The sequence below is a fragment of the Anguilla rostrata genome, chromosome 1 (assembly GCF_018555375.3).
Source record: "Anguilla rostrata isolate EN2019 chromosome 1, ASM1855537v3, whole genome shotgun sequence".
Lineage (NCBI taxonomy): Eukaryota > Metazoa > Chordata > Actinopteri > Anguilliformes > Anguillidae > Anguilla > Anguilla rostrata.
The window spans coordinates 59,123,228-59,144,629 of record NC_057933.1 but is presented as its reverse complement, the minus strand read 5'-3'; the positions used below and the strand labels follow the sequence as shown (position 1 = coordinate 59,144,629).

General features: G+C 50.7%; 1 protein-coding gene across 1 annotated transcript; it reads left to right on the top strand.

The window, feature by feature from the left end:
- Positions 1-394: 394 nt before the first annotated feature.
- Positions 395-20,708, top strand: LOC135261876 (catenin beta-1-like). Its single transcript, XM_064348958.1, has 16 exons — positions 395-572; positions 9,358-9,408; positions 10,723-10,947; positions 11,411-11,664; positions 12,686-12,924; positions 13,537-13,738; positions 13,826-13,970; positions 14,633-14,736; positions 15,346-15,703; positions 16,029-16,246; positions 17,386-17,505; positions 17,594-17,744; positions 18,133-18,254; positions 18,458-18,518; positions 18,789-19,012; positions 19,939-20,708. The coding sequence occupies exons 2-15, from the start codon at positions 9,396-9,398 to the stop codon at positions 18,995-18,997; spliced, it is 2,421 nt and encodes an 806-aa protein (XP_064205028.1). The 5' UTR covers positions 395-572; positions 9,358-9,395; the 3' UTR covers positions 18,998-19,012; positions 19,939-20,708.
- The last annotated feature ends 694 nt before the right edge of the window (positions 20,709-21,402 follow it).

The window sequence follows — 21,402 nt, the reverse complement described above, 5'->3', positions numbered from 1 at the left end:
ACAGCACAAAGACACTGTCCAAACCTATACTCGGACCCACGCAGTTCACCAACACAACAGATCCCCGCACCTTTCCCCGGCCTCGCTCCGCTCCCCACATCCTTCTCAGAAAAACACTCACATTCCAACCTAATGAATAGCCTACATATCGTCGTCATCGGATCAAAGATATTCATACGCGCCACTCCAGATTCTAACAAACTTTTTATCAATGTTAGCGAACACTGGCCCAATTTATAATTATTGTTTTTATTATATATATTTGCATCAAAATAGATTCATTGGTAATTTTACTTTGGATCAATGTCTATCCAAATATATTGTATCTATTTTTCCTGACAGCGGAAGAATACACTGGCCACATAGTTGGTATAAGAACTCTCACTCGCGAGGACGCCATTTTGATTCTCCCCATTTCCTTTGGGCACGCTGTGTACGTATCTTGGTGGAGGGAGTGTAGCTAGCTAGTTTTTGCTTTTCTAGAGGGTGGGTTACACGTTTCTGTCAAGCACTCTCCGCGCCATTGGTTAAACATCATTGACAAGGAAGACGGAGATATCGTTTGGTCTCAGGTATGTCGGATCTTACATAGAAATTTAATCTCCGTAAATTTTTTCAACCGGTGCTGTTGGATATAAAACTGATATTCATTTTTATGTGAACTGAGGGGCAACGCTTCGTAAAGGTAGCTGGTATTTCTGCAGGTAAAGTTGCTCACCATATGTGACTCGTCTGTATCCAGTTGTGGGGTTTGCACTATAATTATAGCTAGTTAACAGTAACATTTTAAAACATAAACTTCGCTAGCTCGCTATCGCGTGCAGGACAGAGCTCGGGACCCTTACTACGTTAGCTAACTGTGTTAGCTATCTAACTGTGATCAGTCCGCTACGTTAGCAAGGCAACGTAGCTGCCTAGCTAGCATGCGATTGGTTTTGTAGGAATTGAGACCTTATGTTCGGTATCTTAATAGTTGGCATAATGAAGTAGCGATTGCTGACTTGCTATACTGTTCATATGGACTTGGTGTGTAGTTGCAAAATAAATAAGCGCTAACGTATACTGGCGCTAATAGAAGAAAATCAACTGTATTATCGAGTTCAATACATTGCGTTTAGTGTCTGTTCAGAGTTTAGCTGTTATATGTTGCCCAGGCCCTGTCCACATTTAGTATTTGGCGAACTACTGCTAAGAATGTGTATCCGGCTAACTTGGCTAGAGACAATCTATCTAATGCTAGCTGGCTGATATTTTATCTATGTTGGAGATCTAGCTACAAGCGGTTGCTAACATGTTATTAGTTTGTTAAAACGCTTAAGTTTAGTGGTTAAAACATTGATTGCTTGACTTAGTAACGTTATTCAGCACTTCCAATTGGGCAGGAATAAATCCCCTGTTTTTCTCCTCCTTCCCACCCAAACAAAGGCCCAAGTCCCGACGAATTCCTCAGCCGTTGTGATTCAAAGGAAGTTGAGGAGGAGTCGGGGTGAAACCCGAGTCATGTTTGCTATGCTAGATCGAGCCGTGGAAAGCCAAGCTGCGAAATCGCGACCTGCTTGTGGGGGCGGGGAGGTGGAGGAAGCTGACTTTGATTTTCTCTAAAGCTCGATACACTAAATAATATAGAGACTGCCCTGGAAATACCCGTGAACACTTTCCCCCTTCCTCCGAGTAGCCGGCGAATACTTGTCGCATAGTGGTAAAGCTAATAACAGTATCAAGAAACTTCCTAAACCGTGGGCAAGTTGGAAAATGTAAATGGGTTAAATTTCTTGTAATTTATGACTTCATCGCATCGCGTGATTAAATGCCAATAAGTGCCTTGCCGTGTTACACTCAGTTTTTCCGTGAGGTGAAATTAGTTAAATATTATGGTGCCATGCTGTTATTGGAGGTGGAAGGTAAGCGTAGTCGTTGCATAGACGTGCGCATCTCTTGCAAGGAAATGCCACAGCACTGCGCGATCTTAAGTCATTTAGTAAATTCCATCAAGTAAAACTCATTGCGTCGTTCTGATGTTTTGTCATTGCACGGTCATTTCTTTTGTGGTGTGATTTATTCACGGGGTTCATTCATATTTATAAGCCACAGTCCTCCTGAGATGCTTTTTGTGTTTAGGAAGATGCTTTGCATTAGCTCGGCAGTGTTTTCCTCTACTGGTAATGCATGTGCACACTTCCGAACGCGCCTCTGGTCATTTTTCATGGTTGGGGGTGAATAAACAAACGCACACGTTGATTCACCTTGAAAACGTATTTTCCTGCATCCAGATAGGAGGCAGGATTTTGGGAAATTGACATGGTGTGGTGCTATATCCACCTCACTGGGAAGTTTGTCTATCATGTTTGTTCAGCCCCCGATACTTGGATATATGGCAGGGGATGCCTATCATTGAATTTTCCAGGGGTGCCTGTTGGTCTTAGAATTGGAATTCGGTCAGTGTACATGATCTTAAGTAGTTTCGTATGATTGTGAACTTTCAGTGTCGTAACCTGGTTAGAATTCACTCCATGCGATCTGCCTTCTGAAGTGTCTACCTCTGCAATGGGATGTTTCTGCTTGGTTTATAAATCCAGTTTTGATGTGCCTCAACATAGGCCAATGTCTTGCATAAAAGTAACGTGTATGGGTGGGACCTCTGGTGTGTCTATATGTTATGTATCATAGGTTTTCTGGTATTCATTTAAGAGATTTGTTAAACTTGGCTTTTGGTTTCTATGTAATCACATTTAGCATGTTAATTCAGGAGGGGGAGGTTGTCCAGAGATGGGTCTAGCTATACTATGTTTTTGATTACTCTTGTCCATTTTTTGTGTGGTCTGTGAAAACATTGTCATTTGTAACAACACTGAATAATGTAAAGACGTCGAAGGATCTCAGCATTACTGACAAACCTTCCCAGTATTTCAGGTTGTTAGTTTGGCTTTAAGCAAGTATGTCCTGTTGGATGCCAACCCACCTGCAAAAAATTCAAATAAATATGTTTGGACAAGGGCACCCATTTACCCACAGCAGCTGCACTCTTCCAGTCATTTCCCCTAAATCAGCAGTGCTCATTCATTGACGGACACTTTGGGGGAAACAGTTAGGCCCTTAAATAATTATACGGATTAATAACTGAAATAATTTTTTGCAATATACCTTTATTGATTAGTTCAATTAACTGTTTCAGTCATTGCCTACGATTGTGCATCCCAAGGTTGTATTCAGACAGGCCAAAATTCAAACAGCTGTAATTGCAGTATTGAGCTCTTAGCTCAGTGCTTAGAGTCCTGAATGGGCAGGCCGGCTGCATCTGGCTGCTGTCCTCTCTGGATGTGTGAGCTCCCTTCACTCCCATCAGCCCAGATGGACTGGAGGAGGGCTGAGCCCCAGGATGACGCTCCCTCAGTGCGACACGCTCTTGATATTTGCGGTCTATTCTGACTCATTTTTCGGGGCCGCCCGTGGAGCTTTTTGTGTGAGGATGCTCGTGTCAATCGGTTATAAATATGTGCTCTAATTTCATTTCGCTCATGAGTCGAACTGCCGAAGCGAAGTTTAATTTTGTTAGTTCGTAACGCCTGTTCTGTAAAGTATGCGTTTCATAGTCATTCCTTTAGCCAGCAATTTAGCTTGTGCTGCAGCAAGGCTCCATCAGTGGGGTCTGATGTGGAGGTCTCTGGAGCTATTGATGGAACCATTGAGGCTACGTGTGTTTGTTGGCTATGTTGTCCATTTTAGAATACTGCTTAATGTTGCTTTTAACGAACAAAAGCATACATTACAGTTTGAACTATGGTTATTTATTCTTATGCAAGTAATCTTTAACACACCAAGAAAAACAGTACGTCTGGTTTTTTCATCATTCATTTAAAAATGTAATCAGGAATTTGAATATTAAAATGTTGCACATTTGGCTTTAGTCCAGATGATACGGGTTGTTTTTCAGCACTGGCGAAAGCTACAGCTTTTCAACAGTGCATTGGAGAAGGCTGCTGAATCTATAAAGCATTATTTTCTTGTGTATATAGTTTAATAGTAATCGGAATGTTTTACGTTCCTTAAAATCATTTTTATTTTGTACTGCAACGGAAGGGCCAGGCACTTAAACAAATAATAATAAAAAATAAAAGAAATCCTACCCACACTTTTAATCTTAAATGACTGTTAATAAAGGCACTCTGGAAAGAGTTTATTTTTGTTTAAAGAAGTTACCCTTGTTTTCAGGTGGTGGATACATGGGGTAAGAATTAACATGTAGCCTATGTACTATTTGAACATCAATGTATAATCACTTAAGTAATAATGTAGCTCATTTGTTTATTGATCCATTTAACCCAATGATTGTTGGGATCCAAGTGAAAAATATGCTTTCTGACGTGGGTTTATATAGGCTAATACGTTGTGGTTTAGTTTAGCCTGGGCATTCTTAGGCTGCTGCTTCTGGTTTAGTGTCTGAACAAGGGGCTTCAAGAATACTCAGTAAAAAATGTAATCTGATTGTAAGCCTTTTTAATTGGTTTGCCTTTTAATTCGCACACTCTGCTTTAGAGCACAAGTGGTGGCGTGCAGTCATGCAGTGTCTTGCCGCCAGGTTTTTGGGCTTCTGCTCCTCGGTTGACTTCTCAATTTAATTTGGTTTTGAATGGTAAAGTCACAGTTGGCTGCCCTGATTTAGCGAAAACGTCGCTAACAATAAGCTGTGGGCAGATGTGCCTTAACATAATGAAATGGGTTGACTGAATGACATCAAATTGTTATTGGAATCCCCACCATGGTGGGCTTGGAATTTGAGCCGGACTGTGGTTTCTCTGGACCAGTGGCTGGAACAGACAGCATGCTGATGAAAAGTCTTTATTCCTGTCGTGCATTTCTCGTTATGACAGACTGCTATAATTTTCAAACTAGCCAATTTGCTAAATGTAAAAAGTTGCTGTGAACATTCATCCATTGTGATTCCAGTGTCTATACAAATCAGCTGATGAATGCTGGGAGAAGGTATTTTCCTCAGTGGAACCTGCAATCTGGTCTGATGTCTGCTTGGTTAGACTCAGTTTGTTCGTTATTTCTTTGACTGAGGGAGGCCCTTGTCCAAGACGACTTGCGCATGGTATGTTTTATGCATTAGCCTGTCCATTTATGCAGTTATTCATACTGAAGCAGGTGAGGTACCTTGCTCAAGGGTAAGTCAGGGGTGCTTTGCTGGGACTTAAACTTGAAACCTTTAGGTTACAAGTGTTTAACCATGACAGCTGCCATTGGTGGGATGAATTCATGTTTAGAATTTGTCGGAGCAGAGGAACTGAACAGGAGTACATTCTGTCTAGGCTGGCCAGTAGAGTGGGTGGATCTCACTCTGTGAGGGTGTGTGTGTGTGTGTGTGTGTGTGTGAAGGAGCTCACGTGGTATGTTTATGCTGTGGCCTGTGGAGTAAGATCCTGGCAGTTCGCTGTTGGGGCCCTTTATGCTGACAAGGCACATTCTGCTGTTGCCATGGTCACGGGGCGCTGTCTGAATGACCTCACTGAGTTCAGTGTCTGGGTAGCCTAGCTGCTTGGGATACTGAATGGTTGTCACGATACCCACGGAATGGGCAGCTGTTATAATGCATCCCATTTGTCAAGTAAGGGCCTTGCACGTGGGTCAGGTTTAAGCGAGCTCCATCTCATGTTGACAGCATTATTAGTCTTCATATTTAATTGCCTTGATTTTCGTTGCCTTCTGTTTATTGGGTACTTGAGGCATCTGGGACTGTATTGTAGATAGTTATTTTTGAAGCGTAATTTTGTCATGTACGTGCGTATCCAGTTGATCGCTGAATTAGGACTGGGACAAACGTGGCTGTGAATGCTGCTTACCTGTCTCTGCCCAGGAGAGCGGTGAGACACGTCTTCGCCTGCTCCTCTCTGTGTTTGGGTGGGGCCCCTGCAAGGGCCTTAAACTGGCGTCCTGTCTGCGGCACACCCAGATGCATTTTGCCCGGTTAATCGGTGCGTGGTTTAATGCAGTAAACGAACGCGTAGTTTCGCCTGGTTCCGTCTCGGGGTCGCCCAGACGGCTGACCTGCGGAGGGGCGCCGCCGGCTGAGTTACGCTGGAAGCAACAGGCTAGTGAATGGTCAGTGTGCTGCAGTCAGACCGGCCGTGTCCGCAGCAGCGGAGCGGCTCCACTCCCGGGGCCTCGGCCGTCCCTGCGGCCTAATAAAACAGCAGCGCTGGCCGGAGCGGGGCCCACACCTTCCTGGAGTTAGCGCTTCAGCAGCCGCTCGCTGCAGCGCGCGTGACCGACGCATGCAGACGGGCCGCCGGGTGTTTCCGCTGCTCTAATTGGCTGAGATATGAATGAATAGTAACGTCCCAAACACAGACGGTGGGGTTAGGACGGGCTTGCAGCTGTCAGCTGCTGTAGCAGAGCTGCAGGGATGCAGAGGAGTGGAGCTGAGTGGAGTGTGAATGGAAGTGGAGCTCTTTTACATGGCTGTCATGGGCAAAGTGGGAAAACACTTATTTGTAAATAGTGAATTTATGAGTTCATTTGCTACATGTCCAAATCTGTGCTCACAATAAGGCAGTTTTTTTAGTTGATCACTGTTGAAGATCGAGTGACACAAACTTGGGATTCTATATCCAAATAGGAGGAATGTGTGGATGTTTTATGTAATAACCTATTCTGGTGTGGTTGAATTTTTTTCCCTCCAGAAATGGAGCATAACCTTGAGAAAATAGTAGGGCCATGTGCTTCAGTGACCACTGTTTTATAAGCATCGTTGTAGAAGCCTTCATTTATCCCTAAAAAGAGCCCCTGGCTATGTGTAGATGCAATTGTGTCGTTACGTAAGCTGATTCATTCCACAGCCATCGATTTGCTAAGTTTGTGAAGTTGTTGCTGTGTGGGCAACAGCACCAATACAAAAGCGTTTGTAATTACAGGGAAGTTTATGAATTACAAGGAACCTGGTCATTCTTAATAAATAATTAGGCTACATCAGCTCGTCATCAAATGGCCTGTAGTCCTGGGCAGAGAGCTGAGGATATGTACATGGTGCAGGAGCATGGTGCAGGAGCAGAGTGAGCTGTGATCTGTGGGCCTTGCTAATGTCCTGCACTACCTTGCATGCGATTTGCTGCAGTGTGGCTGTATATTCTGACACGCTTGCTGTTGGGCGCTTTGCTTTTAAATGGGTGTGCATTGAAACACTGTACAGCCTTCATGATTCAAACCTCAGAGCACTGACCTAAATAACTGGGCCCAGCCTGCCAGTCTGGGGTTGAAGGACCCATGTCTACTGCCCCTAGTGGCTGGTAGTGGTAATATTCTATAATTTAGCAAACTTTAAAAGACAACTTTCGAGTCATGTTTTGCACAATTTAACTAGGCTAACATAGGAAGGAGAACCGGAGCTTTCCCCCAATTTTGAAGTGCTGAAATGTAGGCTATAGCCAATTCTGTAGTCACTGTACAAGACTGCTCTGCCTATGATTTGTGCTTAATGCTGGTTGGAGGTGGAATCACACCTGTGAGTTGAACTTGAATTGTAGCAGTCGTGTAACTGCACAAACTGCAAACTGAGTGTGGCCATATTCAGCATCATTTGGCCAGTATATTTTTGAGTTTTTGAGAGAAATATGTAGAAAAGGAGAGCATATAAAATGGCAAAAAAGCCAATGCTGGCACTCACTTCAAGCAGTGTGCTTGAGAGGGAAACACATTACATTCCAGCATGTGTTCAGTTTTTGTGTTTTTAAGGTGTGATAAAGGTGCGTTGTGAATAACATACCGATGTGCTTTGAGTTCATTGCATTTAATTTTGGCACAGTTAATCGCAGAACAGGTGGCATTTCCCCCCCTTTTTATTTCAACAATGAGAAGGTAACCTTAAGCAATGAAGCTGATCAGTAAAACTTTTGTATTCTTTGGTGTATTTTGAAGTCTCTTTCAAAGCTGGGATCGTTTCAGAGTTCTGAGAGGTTTAGGCTCTATTCTCCTTCACCAGTGTGCATTCTGCAGAGTGTCGCTAGGAGGCGCTCATAGTGCTGCTCATAGTGCTCACAGTCAGCTAGCTGTTTCATCAGCCCCCCACAAACCCAGCGGTAAATACACGGAGGGTAATTAATGCGGCCCGAGCTGCTTTCACGCCGTTCCTGGCGCATCTGCGATATTTCCACTCGCGGCTTTCTTCAGCCGCGTTCCCGCCGCTGCGAATCGATATTAAAGACGGGCGATACGCTGGTCGCCCGAATCGGAGCGGCAGATGTTCTCGGACGCGTCGGGTGCGGAGCAGCCCCGGCGCGTGGGATTGGCTGAGGGGCGCGAGGCTCGCCTCCTCGGGTGCCCGCTCCGGCTACGTGCCCGTCTGTTAGCAGCGGCGCTCTCCGCCGCTCGCGTATTTAAAGAGCGCTTCGCAGGTCGGATGGGAACAGGAGAGTTGGAGGAGCAGCGCACGTTGTCAGGCCTGCGTCCGGGTTTTCAGCTGTGGGCTCAGGACCGTACTCTGCAGCGGCAGACTGCAAACGAAAGGCTAAATGTGGGAGGCGAACAACTGCGCTTTTAAGGAGGTGGTTGTGCTTATTTCAGCTGGCATGCTTGCTAATTGTACAGAATAAATACGTTTCTGGCCTGCCAGCATACACGCTCACACAGGGACAGTGGGCGTCAGGGTCTGGCAGAGACCTAATCACCTGCTGGGCTCTTTAATGGGGGCTCTTATTCAGTGCAGCCAGTGCATTAGAGCCGTACCTGACTGCACCCAGTCTAGCCCCCTCCAAACCCAGCGAGCACCAGAGAGGAATCCCTGGGCTCTGCAGGCAGGTTCAGAAGCAGCCAACAGCGTACATGCATCCTGTGACTGTCCGTCCGGTGTCAGTGGAATGGATGGTGCAGCTGGGTTTCAGTATCTGGCTGTTTAATGTCGAGAGGGACGCTACGTGGGCTATATTGGTGAATGTATTTGTCCGCTCGCTGTCGTATTTTGGCAGGCTACATCTTGCACGGCAGTTGCCGCAAGTCTGTAACCTCCTTTAAACTCGGGCCCCATCTGTATAGCGTCCACACAAAGCTCTGCGCTGGACCAGCGCTGTGCGTGAACTGAGGCCCGCGGAAGGGAAGGGGCGGGACTTCTCACTGAGTGACAGGCCCAGCATAGACAGCAGATTCTTCTCCCTCTCTCTCTCCCGGCCCGGTTAATGACTGTGGAATGTGCAGTCAGCTGCTCCTGGGCTGTAAAGTGCTGTTCTCACCATCCTGCAGTCTGGGCTCTGCTTCCTGTGCTGGGACCTGCTGATTCGCTGACTCCGGCTGGGGGTGGGGGGTCTCTGTGGGCGGTGGATGGGCGAGACTGGTTTGTCTAACCCGGCTCTTCCTCTCTCTCTCTCGCAGATTAGGACGCTGTTCAGACTGAGGGACTTCAGAGGAACATGGCGACCCAGTGTAAGTGTGACCGGCGTCTGAGGGAGAATGAGTCACTGAATCGGTCTCAATAGTTTCATAGAGGAGATTCATAGATAAAGGCCCATTTAGAGGAGCTGTCTGTGCTTTGTCCTCTGAAAACCCATCTATGACTTTCAAAAGGGAGGCCATACTCCAAAAAAAAAGCAATGAATGCTTAGGAATGACTTCCATTTTATTTTAATTTCTTCTTTCAAAGGTTTGAAAGAAATCAAATGTGTGAACACCTCTAGTGTTGGAGAGGCTAAATGGTTTAGCTGGGGTCAGTGGTTCTTTCATACACGCTGTTCAGCTGCCTGTGTTCAGATGTTTTTCCTCATAGCCACACTGGTCCATTCCGGTTTGTCTGTATTGTGAGAGCCACTGTAGGTTCTTCCCAGGTAGTCATTTCCCCCCCTCCTCCATAACCGCGTTTAGACCCCGGTTTCAATTTGATGTTCTCCCCTGTGTTGCTGTGAGCTCTTTGTAAAATCATTTTCGAGCGGATGTACAGAAACGCTCTGCGTCTCATCTCTCTGTTCCCGATAAACACGCGGCTCACTCGGCTCTGTAGGGGAGCTTTCTGTGAGGAACGGAGCAGACGCTGGAGCTTTTCTCCTTCTCTGCCGTCTGCTGACACACAGACACACGTATATATACATACACAGACACACACACACACACACACACGTATATATACATACACAGGCACACACACACACACACACACACACACACACGCACACGTATATATACATACACAGACACACACACACACACACGCACACGTATATATACATACACAGGCACACACACACGTGTATATACATACACAGGCACACTCACACACAGAAACACATGCGCATGAATGCTGTGTGAAACTGTGGAGTGAATGTGAAAGAGCCTACAGACACTGCAGCTGTCAGAGAATCCAGAGTCCTAACCTGCATCCCATTGTGCACAGTATCACTGCACATCTTGCATGTCCAACCTGTCAGAGCGCTAATGTCATAATCATGCTTCATAATCCAGGGTTGTGCAGTAATACATTTAGTCACACCCACGAATGCTGCTCATTTCATTACTGCCGTGTGTATTGACTTTTATGGTGAGGTTCTCTCTGGAGCAGCTTGTATGACTCGGTTCATAGTGAATCAGGCCAGACTAAGTCTGTCACACGTACACACGCAGTGCTGCGATAGTGTTAATGTTGGAGTTTCGGGACCTAATGGCTTGTGTGTCTGTGTCTCTGTGTCTGTGTCTCTCTGTTTCTGTGTGTGTGTATCTCTCTGCGTGCGTGCCTGTGTGTACCCACAGCTGATCTGATGGAGCTGGACATGGCCATGGAGCCGGACCGCAAGGCGGCGGTGAGCCACTGGCAGCAGCAGTCCTACCTGGACTCGGGGATCCACTCCGGGGCCACCACCACCGCCCCGTCCCTCAGCGGCAAGGGCAACCCCGAGGAGGAGGACGTGGACAACCAGGTGCTGTACGAGTGGGAGCAGGGCTTCTCCCAGCCCTTCAGCCAGGACCAGGTGACGGGTGCGTACCGCGGGAGCTCAGCGCGCCGCTCTTAGTGTTACACCTTCTGCTCTGCTGAGCCGCGTTAAGCACAGGTACCTTAACACCAGCGCTAAACCAAATGATACTGCGCTCCCACGTGTTCCTCGCATTTTCTCTCTTTATTGGAGAACTTAACAAGAACTATTAGAGAACAATAGTGATAGGAAAACACGAATGATGCACTTATGTAATTACGCAAGTTGTATTTGATATTCGTGTTTCCATTTTCTTAATGAGTATGCCAGACGTATAAAACATTCATAGTGTTGATGTGCATTTGTAATTTGTAATTCATTTGGTATAGTCTCTAATGCGTCATAAAGCTGTCACTGGCTCGTTGTAACTGGTAAACTGTATGGATAGATGATTATATTGATGGATAATACAGTGCTGTATAAAGAGGAGGACAGGCCCATGCTAAGGGTTGTCCTGTGTCCTGCAGACATCGATGGGCAGTACGCCATGACCCGAGCGCAGAGGGTGCGGGCGGCCATGTTCCCGGAGACCCTGGACGAGGGCATGCAGATCCCCTCCACGCAGTTCGACGGGGCGCACCCCACCAACGTCCAGCGCCTGGCCGAGCCGTCCCAGATGCTCAAGCACGCCGTGGTCAACCTGATCAACTACCAGGACGACGCCGAGCTGGCCACCCGCGCCATCCCCGAGCTGACCAAACTCCTCAACGACGAGGACCAGGTAAAAACACACACACACACACACACACACACACACACACACACACACACACCCGCGCCATCCCAGAGCTGACCAAGCTCCTCAACGACGAGGACCAGGTAAAAACACACACACACACACACACACACACACACACACACACACACACACACACCCGCGCCATCCCAGAGCTGACCAAGCTCCTCAACGACGAGGACCAGGTAAAAACACACACATACACACACACACACACACACACACACACACCTTCTCAGAGCTGACCAAACTCCTCAACGACGAGGACCAGGTAAAAACACACACACACACACACCATCCCAGAGCTGACCAAACTCCTCAACGACGAGGACCAGGTACAGACACACACACACACACACACACACACACACACACACACACACACACACACACACCCGCGCCATCCCAGAGCTGACCAAGCTCCTCAACGATGAGGACCAGGTACACACACGCGCACACACACACACGCACACACACGCACACACCCGCGCCATCCCAGAGCTGACCAAACTCCTCAACGACGAGGACCAGGTACACACACGCACACACACACACACACGCGCCATCCCAGAGCTGACCAAACTCCTCAACGACGAGGACCAGGTACACACACACACACACACACACACACACACGCACCCGCGCCATCCCAGAGCTGACCAAACTCCTCAATGACGAGGACCAGGTACACACACACGCGCGCACGCACACACGCACACACGCACACACGCACACACGCACACACACCCGCGCCATCCCAGAGCTGACCAAACTCCTCAATGATGAGGACCAGGTAAAAACACACACACACACACACACACACACCCTTGCCATCCCAGAGCTGACCAAACTCCTCAATGATGAGGACCAGGTAAAAACACACACACACACACACACACACACACACACACACACACCTGTGTCATCCCCAAGCTGACTAAGCTCCTCAATGCGGAGGACGCAGTCGTAGCATGAAGCCCTGAGCCCTCCTCTCTGCCGCCCCCAGGTGGTGGTGAACAAGGCGGCGGTGATGGTGCACCAGCTGTCCAAGAAGGAGGCTTCGCGGCACGCCATCATGCGCTCGCCGCAGATGGTGTCGGCCATCGTGCGCACCATGCAGAACACCAACGACGTGGAGACGGCCCGCTGCACCGCCGGCACGCTGCACAACCTGTCCCACCACCGCGAGGGCCTGCTCGCCATCTTCAAGTCCGGCGGCATCCCCGCCCTGGTCAAAATGCTGGGGTGAGTCCCCCGCCCCCGCCGCCGCGCGTCCGCCCCCGACGCCGCATGTCCGCCCCCGACGCCGCGTGTCCGCCCCCTGCCCGTTCACCCTCCGCGTGTCCGCCCCCCGCGTCCCAACTCGGGCAGACTGCTGAGGGTGGAGTGTTCAGCCGCTACATTACTGAGTGCAGATGAGTCACATGCCTTCATGAAAAAATGAGCCAGCTTAGGTATTCATGGAGAGTCTGCAGAAAATATCAGGTAATGAAGGCCATTATGTTTCGTGCCTGACAGCGCTAATTAATGCAGATATTTTTTGTAGTCTCATTATTTACACAAGAAGTACGGCAGGTACTGCAGAAGATTACAGAGCTTTTTTTGACAGGGTGGGGGGGGGGGGGGTTCCTGGGGGGTGGTGCAGATCTTAGCCATAGAATATTAAAACATGAAATGAATCGATATAGACGACTTTAATCTCACTGTATGCAGAGCTACTTGAAATCTTCGAGGCTGCGCTAATGTGCTGGTATTTAAATGTCAGATGAGTCGTGCTTTACCTGCACGTCCTGCTGTCTCGTCCGGAGGAATGTGCTCCAGGGAGAGCCGTGTGACCGGTGGCCTTTTGTTTCCCAGGTCTCCAGTGGACTCGGTGCTGTTCTACGCCATCACCACCCTCCACAACCTGCTGCTGCACCAGGAGGGAGCCAAGATGGCCGTGCGCCTGGCAGGGGGCCTGCAGAAAATGGTGGCCCTGCTCAACAAGACCAACGTCAAATTCCTGGCCATCACCACGGACTGTCTGCAGATCCTGGCCTACGGAAACCAGGAGAGCAAAGTAAGGACCGGGCAGGCGGCGGCTCTTCGCCCTCGGAGCTGAGCAGCGCTGTCAGGAGGCTGATCCCGTTCTCCCTCTCCCCCGCAGCTCATCATCCTGGCCAGCGGTGGACCCCAGGCCCTGGTCAACATCATGAGGACCTACACGTACGAGAAGCTCCTGTGGACCACCAGCCGAGTGCTCAAAGTGCTGTCTGTGTGCTCCAGTAACAAGCCTGCCATCGTAGAGGCCGGTATGTCCCTGTCACCCTGCTCTGCCAATGACTGGGCCTGACCTGTACCCTTCACGTCACACATCACAAACCTCTCTCCCTGCACACTCCTGCCTGTACCCTTAATCTCCCTCCCTGCCTGTAACCTTAATCTCCCTCACTACACACTCCTGTCTGTGCCCTTAATCTCCCTCCCTGCCTGTACCCTTAATCTCCCTCACTACACACTCCTGCCTGTACCCTTAATCTCCCTCCCTGCACACTCCTGCCTGTACCCTTAATCTCCCTCCCTGCACACTCCTGTCTGTACCCTTAATCTCCCTCCCTGCACACTCCTGTCTGTACCCTTAATCTCCCTCCCTGCCTGTACCCTTAATCTCCCTCACTACACACTCCTGTCTGTACCCTTAATCTCCCTCCCTGCCTGTACCCTTAATCTCCCTCCCTGCACACTCCTGTCTGTACCCTTAATCTCCCTCACTACACACTCCTCCCTGTACCCTTAATCTCCCTCCCTGCACACTCCTGCCTGTACCCTTAATCTCCCTCCCTACACACTCCTGCCTGTACCCTTAATCACCCTCCCTGCACACTCCTGCCTGTACCCTTAATCTCCCTCCCTGTCTGTACCCTTAATCACCCTCCCTGTCTCTACCCTTAATCTGGCTTCTCTGTGTTTAAAGGTGGAATGCAGGCATTAGGTCTGCACCTCACAGACCCCAGCCAGCGTCTAGTCCAGAACTGCCTGTGGACCCTCAGAAACCTGTCAGACGCTGCCACCAAGCAGGTATCCTCTCAGCCGAGCGCACGGGAAAATCTCCCATCTCTCTCCGCTCCTTCTGATTGCCCACCCTTACCGAGGAGGGGCGCTTTTCTGGAGTACAGCCCATGTGAACAGGAGTGTAAAATGACACTGATAAACCTGTCCGTGTTGAAGCTGTGGGTGGAGATTCATTCAGAGCGCTTCTCACTTAGGTTTAGGATCAGCGGTTAATGAATTAGGCTTCCACCCATCTGCATCTGATTCGTTTGAGTCTATGGGAGAAATTTCTCCAGCAAGAAAAGTTTTTGTGTGCATGCAGCTAAACTCATAATGAGTGGTGTCTGCTAAACAAAGGCAGGATAAGGTTGACTGTGAGGCTATTGGAGAAGGGAAGTCCCCCTGCAGCCAGTGCTGGATCCGCTCCTCTTCATTACATCACATTACAAGCATTTAGCAGACGCTCTTATCCAGAGCGACTTACACAACTTTTTACATCTGTTTATACAGCTGGATATGTACTGAAGCAGTGCAGGTTAAGAACCTGAAGGGCGGTGTCCTACCCGGGAATTGAACCTGTGACCTTAAGGTTACAAGACCAGCTCCTAACCCATTATTCTACGCTCCCCCCCGCAGGAGGGCATGGAGGGGCTGCTGGGCACGCTGGTGCAGCTGCTGGGCTCGGACGACATCAACGTGGTGACGTGCGCGGCGGGCATCCTGTCCAACCTCACCTGCAACAACTACAAGAACAAGATGATGGTGTGCCAGGTGGGCGGCATCGAGGCGCTGGTGCGCACCGTGCTCCGCGCCGGCGACCGCGAGGACATCACCGAGCCCGCCGTCTGCGCCCTGCGCCACCTCACCAGCCGCCACCAGGACGCCGAGATGGCCCAGAACGCCGTGCGGCTGCACTACGGCCTGCCCGTGGTGGTCAAGCTCCTGCACCCGCCCTCGCACTGGCCCCTCATAAGGTGCAGGTGTGACTACGCGGGTTGAGTGTGGAGCCTTGTGTGTGTCTGTGTGTGTCTGGTGTGTGTGTGTGTGGTGTTGTGTGGAGAGGGTGCTGCACAACCTCCCTGTGTGTGTGTGAGAGAGAGAGAGGGAGATAGCCATGCACACACCCTCCCCTGTGTGTGTGTGTGTGAGAGGGGTTGTTAAACAGGCCAGCTGAGCTGTGACTGTCTTTAATGTGAGTTTCACTGATCCGTTCCATCAGTGTCTTTCTCCATTTCCCTTGTTTTTATGTTGCCTGTGTTTTTTGGCATTGTATTTTTCCATCATGCGGTCTGAGAACTCCTTTGAGTGCTACATTTAAGTTGAGTATAAGACACGGCTGAAAGTCTCTCTGTCACTGACCCGCGCTATCGTTTCCCAGGCGACCGTGGGCTTGATCAGGAACCTGGCGCTGTGCCCGGCTAACCACGCCCCCCTGCGGGAGCAGGGCGCCATCCCCAGGCTGGTGCAGCTGCTGGTGAGGGCGCACCAGGACACGCAGAGACGCACCTCCATGGGCGGCACGCAGCAGCAGTTTGTGGTGAGCGCGGGGGCGTGGCACGCGGGGAGGGGGGAGGGCCCAGGGGGTGTGGCCTGGGAGGGCCCGAGGGGCGTGGCCTGGGCATGGGCGTGATGTGTGGGTGTGGCCCGCAGGAGGGGGTCCGCGTGGAGGGGGGAGCCGGGGGGGTGGCGTGGGCGTGGGCGTGACATGTGGGTGTGGTCCGCAGGAGGGGGTCTGCATGGAGGAGATCGTGGAGGGGGGAGGGCCCGGGGGGTGTGGCGTGGGCGTGGGCGTGACGTGTGGGTGTGGTCTGCAGGAGGGGGGTCCGCCTGGAGGAGATCGTGGAGGGGGGAGGGCCTGGGGGGCGTGACCTGGGCGTGGGTGTGGTCCGCAGGAGGGGTCCGCACGGAGGAGATCGGGGCAGGGGGAGGGCCTGGGGGTGTGGCGTGGGCGTGACGTGTGGGTGTGGTCTGCAGGAGGGGGTCCGCATGGAGGAGATCGTGGAGGGGGGAGGGCCTGGGGTCTGGCGTGGGCGTGACGTGTGGTGTGGTCTGCAGGAGGGGGTCCGCATGGAGGAGATCGTGGAGGGGGGAGGGTCTGGGGGTGTGGCATGGGTGTGGGCGTGACGTGTGGGTGTGGTCTGCAGGAGGGGGTCCGCATGGAGGAGATCGTGGAGGGGGGAGGGCTGGGGTGTGGCTGGGCGTGGGCGTGACGTGTGGGTGTGGTCTGCAGGAGGGGGTCCGCATGGAGGAGATCGTGGAGGGGGGAGGGTCTGGGGGGTGTGGCGTGGGCGTGACGTGTGGGTGTGGTCTGCAGGAGGGGGTCCGCATGGAGGAGATCGTGGAGGGGGAGGGCCTGGGGGTGGCTGGGCGTGGGCGTGGGGGACGTGTGGGTGTGGTCTGCAGGAGGGGGTCCGCATGGAGGAGATCGTGGAGGGGGGAGGGCCTGGGGGTATGGCCTGGGCGTGGGCGTGGGACGTGTGGGTGTGGTCTGCAGGAGGGGGTCCGCATGGAGGAGATCGTGGAGGTGGAGGGCTGGGGGTATGGGCTGGGCGTGGGCGTGGGCGTGACGTGTGGGTGTGGTCTGCAGGAGGGGGTCCGCATGGAGGAGATCGTGGAGGGGGGAGGGCCTGGGGGTGTGGCATGGGTGTGGGCGTGACGTGTGGGTGTGGTCTGCAGGAGGGGGTCCGCATGGAGGAGATCGTGGAGGGCTGCACGGGGGCGCTGCACATCCTGGCCCGGGACGTCCACAACAGGATCGTCATCCGAGGCCTCAACACCATCCCGCTCTTCGTGCAGGTAGGGGCGCCCTAACGCTCGTCTGGATTTTGGGGTTAGTCAGGGTTAGGGTTAGGTGTTCACGTGCCCCCCCCCCTCCCCCCCGCAGCTGCTGTACTCGCCCATCGAGAACATCCAGCGCGTGGCGGCCGGCGTGCTGTGTGAGCTGGCCCAGGACAAGGAGGCGGCCGAGGCCATCGAGGCGGAGGGGGCCACCGCGCCGCTCACAGAGCTGCTGCACTCCAGGAACGAGGGCGTGGGTGAGTCAGCCGCTGACCCCGGAACAGCCAGCCGCTCAGCCGGACACTCGGCTCTCAACCACTGCGCCAATTCACACTGATCCAGGATCAGTCTGATAGCCTGATGATAAATCCCTAACTGTTATAAGGAATACAGGACTGCTTAGCATTGCTTTTTGTGTATATAAGATGGAGGGCTACTGGATTATGGTCTAAAAAGAGAACCTCCTCACATTTTCTCCATTGCAAATTTCATGGTTATTGAAAGCATTATTTTTTTCTCGGAGCATTACTTTTTAAAATGCAAACGCTGATCCAGAGTCAGCCTCTTTAGCTCAGACACAAACCCTAAAGTGTGGGTGGCTTTATGGACACTGACCCCAGGCTCACCGTGTCTGTCCCCCCACAGCCACGTACGCCGCCGCCGTGCTCTTCCGCATGTCCGAGGACAAGCCCCAGGACTACAAGAAGCGCCTCTCCGTGGAGCTCACTAGCTCCCTCTTCAGGACGGAGCCCATGACCTGGAACGAGGTGGGTCTCCCCCGCCCCCACTGAGAGTGCAGTTTGGTGTTTGTGTGCATTAAAGCTGTGGGTGATGTCACAGATGTGCTGGTTTGCTGCCACGCTGTAACTGCAGTGTGAGGGGAAAAGGTGTGTTTCGGTGTGTAAATGAGTGGACTATCTCTTGTCTTCACTGTAGCAGTGATGAGGCTTCCTCTCTCTCTGTCCCACAGACTGGAGATCTGGGCCTGGACATTGGCGCACAGGGAGAGCCGCTGGGATACCGACCGGACGGTGAGTCACAGCACTGAAAGCCTCCACCCTTCACTTGCCTGCTAGTGACCACTGCACTCGCCTGCTGGTGACCACTCTACTCACCTGCCTTGCCAGGCTGGCTTTAGCCGGGTCGACCGCCTGCCTGCCTGACCAATGGCACTGCACTGCACACACCCTACTCACCCGACACTAAGGAGCCGGAGCTGCAGGACTTGACCTCTGACCCCTGCGTGTGCTGCTTGTGTCTAACGCGCCTCCACCCCCTCGCCCCCCCCGCTCTGTCCGCAGACCCCAGCTACCGGTCCTTCCACTCGGGCGGGTACGGCCAGGAGGGCATGGGCCTGGAGCCCATGATGGACCACGACATGGGCGGCCATCACCCCGGCGCAGAGTACCCGGTCGATGGCCTGCCCGACCTGGGACACGCCCAAGACCTGATCGAGGGGCTGCCCCCAGGGGACAGCAATCAGTTGGCCTGGTTTGATACCGATCTGTAAATATCTACTTTTTAGGTAAGGAATCGGGCGGAAAGCCTAGGATGAGAGCGCAGCCCGGAAAGAGCAAAGTGCTGTTTGGGAATCGAGTGCTGGGGGTGTGGGGGGGGGGGCTGGCTGAGCCAGGCTTTAAGGGCATGGTGCTCTGCATGCTGGGTGGATGGCGATGGCTGTGCCACTAATCCACGATGCTGGTTCACCTTGTGTTCACGGGTGGGCCTGCCAGTCCTGGGTTTGCCTCAGTCCTCCCCTCCCCCCCCTTCCAACACGCTGTTCAGCTGACATCACCAAGTGGGCCAGCTGAGGAGAGGAACAGGCTGTGGATGTGGGAGGGGGGGGAGGCTGTTGGTTAGGCTGACCAGACGTCCTCTTTTTTCCACAGATATTTCTTTTTTAGGGCCAGAAATATCCATCCATTATCCATTCAGGATTTCTAAATTTCTAAAAATGTCTAGTTAGGTTTTGCTTGTTCCATAGTCCCTATATACACAAATAGTCTAGTGTTAAATCGGTAATGTCTGCCTGTCCCTGTCCCCTTTTAAAATCCAGTAAGTTAGGTTAAACTTGTGAAAATTCCCTGCAGTGTAGTATAATGGGTAGGGAACCTAGGGTTGTACCGTAAAGGTTGCAGGTTTGATTCCCAGGTAGTACCCAGCCGTTGTACCCAAGACCAAGGTGCATAACCTGAATTACTTCACTGAACGTCCAACTTTATTAATGGATACTTGTGTCAAGTTGCTGTGGGTTTCAGTGTGTGCTAAATGCCTGCCTGTCAGCTTGTTCACTAAAATAACGGTTCTTCTGCTGGAATGTTGCCACACTCCGTCTCAGTGCAACCTGACAGTCATTGAGTGGATGTGCACGACTCTGAGCAGTGTGTTGACACCCTTAGATGGATCGGGGCACAGATCGAACCTAACAGCTCTCTTGTCTTCTCCCCACAGCTGTATCGTCTGAATGAACCTGCGTTGTGATTGGCCGGTAGAGTTGCAGAGCGTTCTGGAGAGGGGGGGTGGGCTGGTATCTCGGAAAGTGCCTGACACACTAACACAAGCTGAGTTTCCTATGGGAACAAGTTGAAGTAAAACTTTTTGTTCTGGTTCCTGTTGGTCGGCGATAAAACTGCGAAGGAAATCTTGGAGCGGATACATAAAGGAAGAATGCACAAGAGGAGGATCTAAAGGTGGAATCTCAAACCCTAGCCTTGCCTGTCTATTTTTTATTACATTTTATTTTTATGATTCTTCAATCACTGTAATGGTACAGATCTTAGCTTGCTTTGAGATGATACTCTAGTCTTTTTTTCTCTTTTGCAGTAATTTGTATTCCTTTTAAGTCTCTCGTAGTGTTAAGTTATAGTGCTAATGCTCCATCAGTTTCTAAATTTTAATCAATGGTGTAGAACACTAATAATCGGTTGAACTGTATTCTGAATAAAGTGTAACATTGTGTAGCTTTTGTATAAAACCCAGAATTGGAAAAGGTCCAATATTTTAAATGATGAAGTGGAAACTTGTTTCCTGTTTCATCTGTGATCCAAAAGGTTGGGGTGGGGGAGGGTGCATCATTTGGGTGAGGGTTGAAATTATAATTTTTATTTTATTCTTTCTTTTTGCAATTAAAGGTAGTTGAGAAACCCTTGAGTTGTAGCCTGCTGTGCTTATTGGAAACATGGTTATGACATGGCTAAACAATAAAATGGACTTTTATTTCACTTTGACCTGGTTTGTTTTATTAATAACATGACATGGTGATGAAGGCACGGCATTCATACAGCTACGTGGGAGTTAAATTGAACTGTGAGCTTGCACAATAAATTAACCATGCTCCAGATGGGCAGTCTATTGTTTCGGTAAACCGCGTGAATGCCACTTCGACTTAGTCCATCCTGGCTTTGAATGATTTGCTGTAAACAGTGGTACTCAAATACCAATTTGAGCAAATCCTAATTTTAAGCCTTGAGAGTGAAACTCCGCAGCATGGGCTTGCTGCAGACGTTTCTCCAGGATCACTCAGGGTTGTGTTGCACCCGATTTGAAGGAATCATTTAGATACGCTGCCGTACCGTAGCACCCTGGGGCTTTTCTACATAGCGTTCAGGCTCTGCGTGTGCAGTGTTTAACATCGCAATGCCCTGCGTCCTTTCCATTTCTCTGCTCTTCCCTGGGGCCTCTGTCCCTGTCCCTCACCCTGGGCTCACGGACCAGCTCAACACTCCTGGTTCAGCCTGGAGGCTTCACTCTTTCTAAACTGCATGCTAATATACATTTATTTGCTTGGACTTTACTTGTTTAATACCTCAGGCAACAATCTGTCCGCAACTGTAATTATTTGCTTGGATAGATTCCCCATTAGCATTTAGCCTATTTTTAAGCATTAGTACCCAGCTGGCCAGTGGAGGATAGGCT